At 31.8% G+C, this 2,034-nt stretch overlaps 1 protein-coding gene across 1 annotated transcript in view; it reads left to right on the forward strand.

Moving 5' to 3' along the window:
• The window catches only part of HELRODRAFT_84530 (hypothetical protein), a gene marked incomplete at both ends in the record, with an annotated part of 6,826 nt that extends 6,326 nt beyond the window's left edge, over positions 1–500 (forward strand). Inside the window, 2 exons of the mRNA XM_009025084.1 lie at positions 1–45; positions 384–500. The exon at positions 1–45 is cut by the window's left edge and continues 65 nt beyond it. Coding sequence (XP_009023332.1) covers positions 1–45; positions 384–500 — 162 coding nt within the window. The remainder of the gene's footprint in view (positions 46–383) is intronic.
• Between the last annotated feature and the right edge of the window lie 1,534 nt (positions 501–2,034).

Below are 2,034 nucleotides of genomic sequence, written 5' to 3' on the forward strand. Positions count from 1 at the left end.
GTTCCTGAAAACTGTGTCGACATGCACGGAGCAGGGGTCGTCAAGGTATTTTATTAACATAATTTATTCAGAATTAACATAATTTATTCAGAATTAACATAATTTATTCATAATTAGCATAATTTATTTATAACTATTTCGCGATTCGTTACTAATTACGTCATAATTTTGTCATAGCTATTATTGAATTTTTATAATCAGATGGTGGGTATTTTTTGTTTTATCGCCATCATCATTATCATCTTCGAAATAATTATCATCACCGTCGTCATCATCATTCTCATCATCATCACCATCATCATCCTCACCATCCTCATCATCATCGTCCTCATCATCATCATCGTCATCATCTTCATCGTTGTCATCATCATCATCATCATCAGCCATTGGTTGACTTAGTCGGCAGTGATGACATCGAGACACAAGAAGCAGCTGCTAGCTGCTTGCTTAACATCCGCAGATTAGCTTTGGCCAATGAGAGAGCAAGGATGAAGAAATGACGTTTTTGTTTTTTTAAAATCGATGATGAAAATTGTTCCTTTTTTTCTAATTTTTAACAAATATAAGTTTTTAAGTTTTACTTTATAATTTTTTATAATACATTTTTTATTTTTTCATTCATAAGAAATGTTTAAAAATCTGGATATTTATTAAATTAGCTTAACTGTGCCTAAATTTTGTGAAGTGGATGTTCAACTTTGAAATATTTTTCACTCTAAGAATATTATTTTGTGATTTCAATTGATTTTATTTAAGAAAATGATTCATTAATCATGTTTAGTGTATTTAGAAATAAATTTTTTTAGCTGTTGTACGAGATGGAGTTGGTAAAACTGTGGCTATGAATGTTGTAAATTTTGTTTGATTTTAAAAATTTAAACTCCCAAAAGCCGCAATTGATAACAATTGATAACAAAACAGTTTCTAAAGTTACTGTCATCATCACAGAAATTATCATCGTCATCGTCGTCCTCCTCCTCATCATTAATATCATCATCATCATCATCATCGTCGTCTTCCTCCTCCTCATTATCATCATCTTCATCATCGCCGTATTTATTTTCAGAATTTTCGTGAAAAAGCCGATTTAAACAATCAATATATTCAAAACAACTTTCTGCCATTTCTATTTTATTTTCTATACTCATCATCATCATCATCATCCTTATCATCATCCTTATCATCGTCATCGTCATCATCTTTATCATCGTCGTCATCTTCATCACCGTCATTATCATCTTCATCATCGTCAACATCATCTTCATCATCGTCAACATCATCTTCATCATCTTCATCATCGTCGTCATCACCAAAAACATCGAACGACATAACGATGTTTGAGATCGAAGTTGAAGTTTAAGTAAAAAGCTAAAAAACTAATGATGACAACAACAACAACAAAAACAACAACATCATCAACAACATCATCAACAACATCATCAACAACATCATCAACAACATCATCAACAACATCATCAACAACATCATCAACAACATCATCAACAACATCATCAACAACATCATCAACAACATCATCAACAACATCAAATTCAATAGCGATTTATGACAGTGATGATGATATGATGATGACGATGACGTTGATGATGACGACGATGAAGACGAGGATGATTAAATAGATGGTTTAAATTATTTTTTGAAACATCAAATTAGGCGGTCGATCGATCGTAAACATCATCATTTGCACGTTTTTCAAACTGCACACAACACACACGCACATACAGACACACACACACAGACACACACACACACACACACACACACACACACATTAGTTAAACCATGTATGCATGTAGTGACATTTCATTTGTTCTCCATGCACAAACATAACTTCATAAGACAAGCTACCAGTCAAAAATTTAGTTTTAGAGTTATTAAAAAACTCAATGTTTGAATCAAGATAATCAGTTTGATATTTAATAAACGATGATATGTGAATAATTATCGTTAAAATAATATTAATGAAAGAGAGAGAGAGAGAGAGAGAGAAAAAAAAAAGAGAGAGTTCACATTCAT

This window comes from Helobdella robusta (assembly GCF_000326865.2).
Source record: "Helobdella robusta unplaced genomic scaffold HELROscaffold_40, whole genome shotgun sequence".
NCBI lineage: Eukaryota > Metazoa > Annelida > Clitellata > Rhynchobdellida > Glossiphoniidae > Helobdella > Helobdella robusta.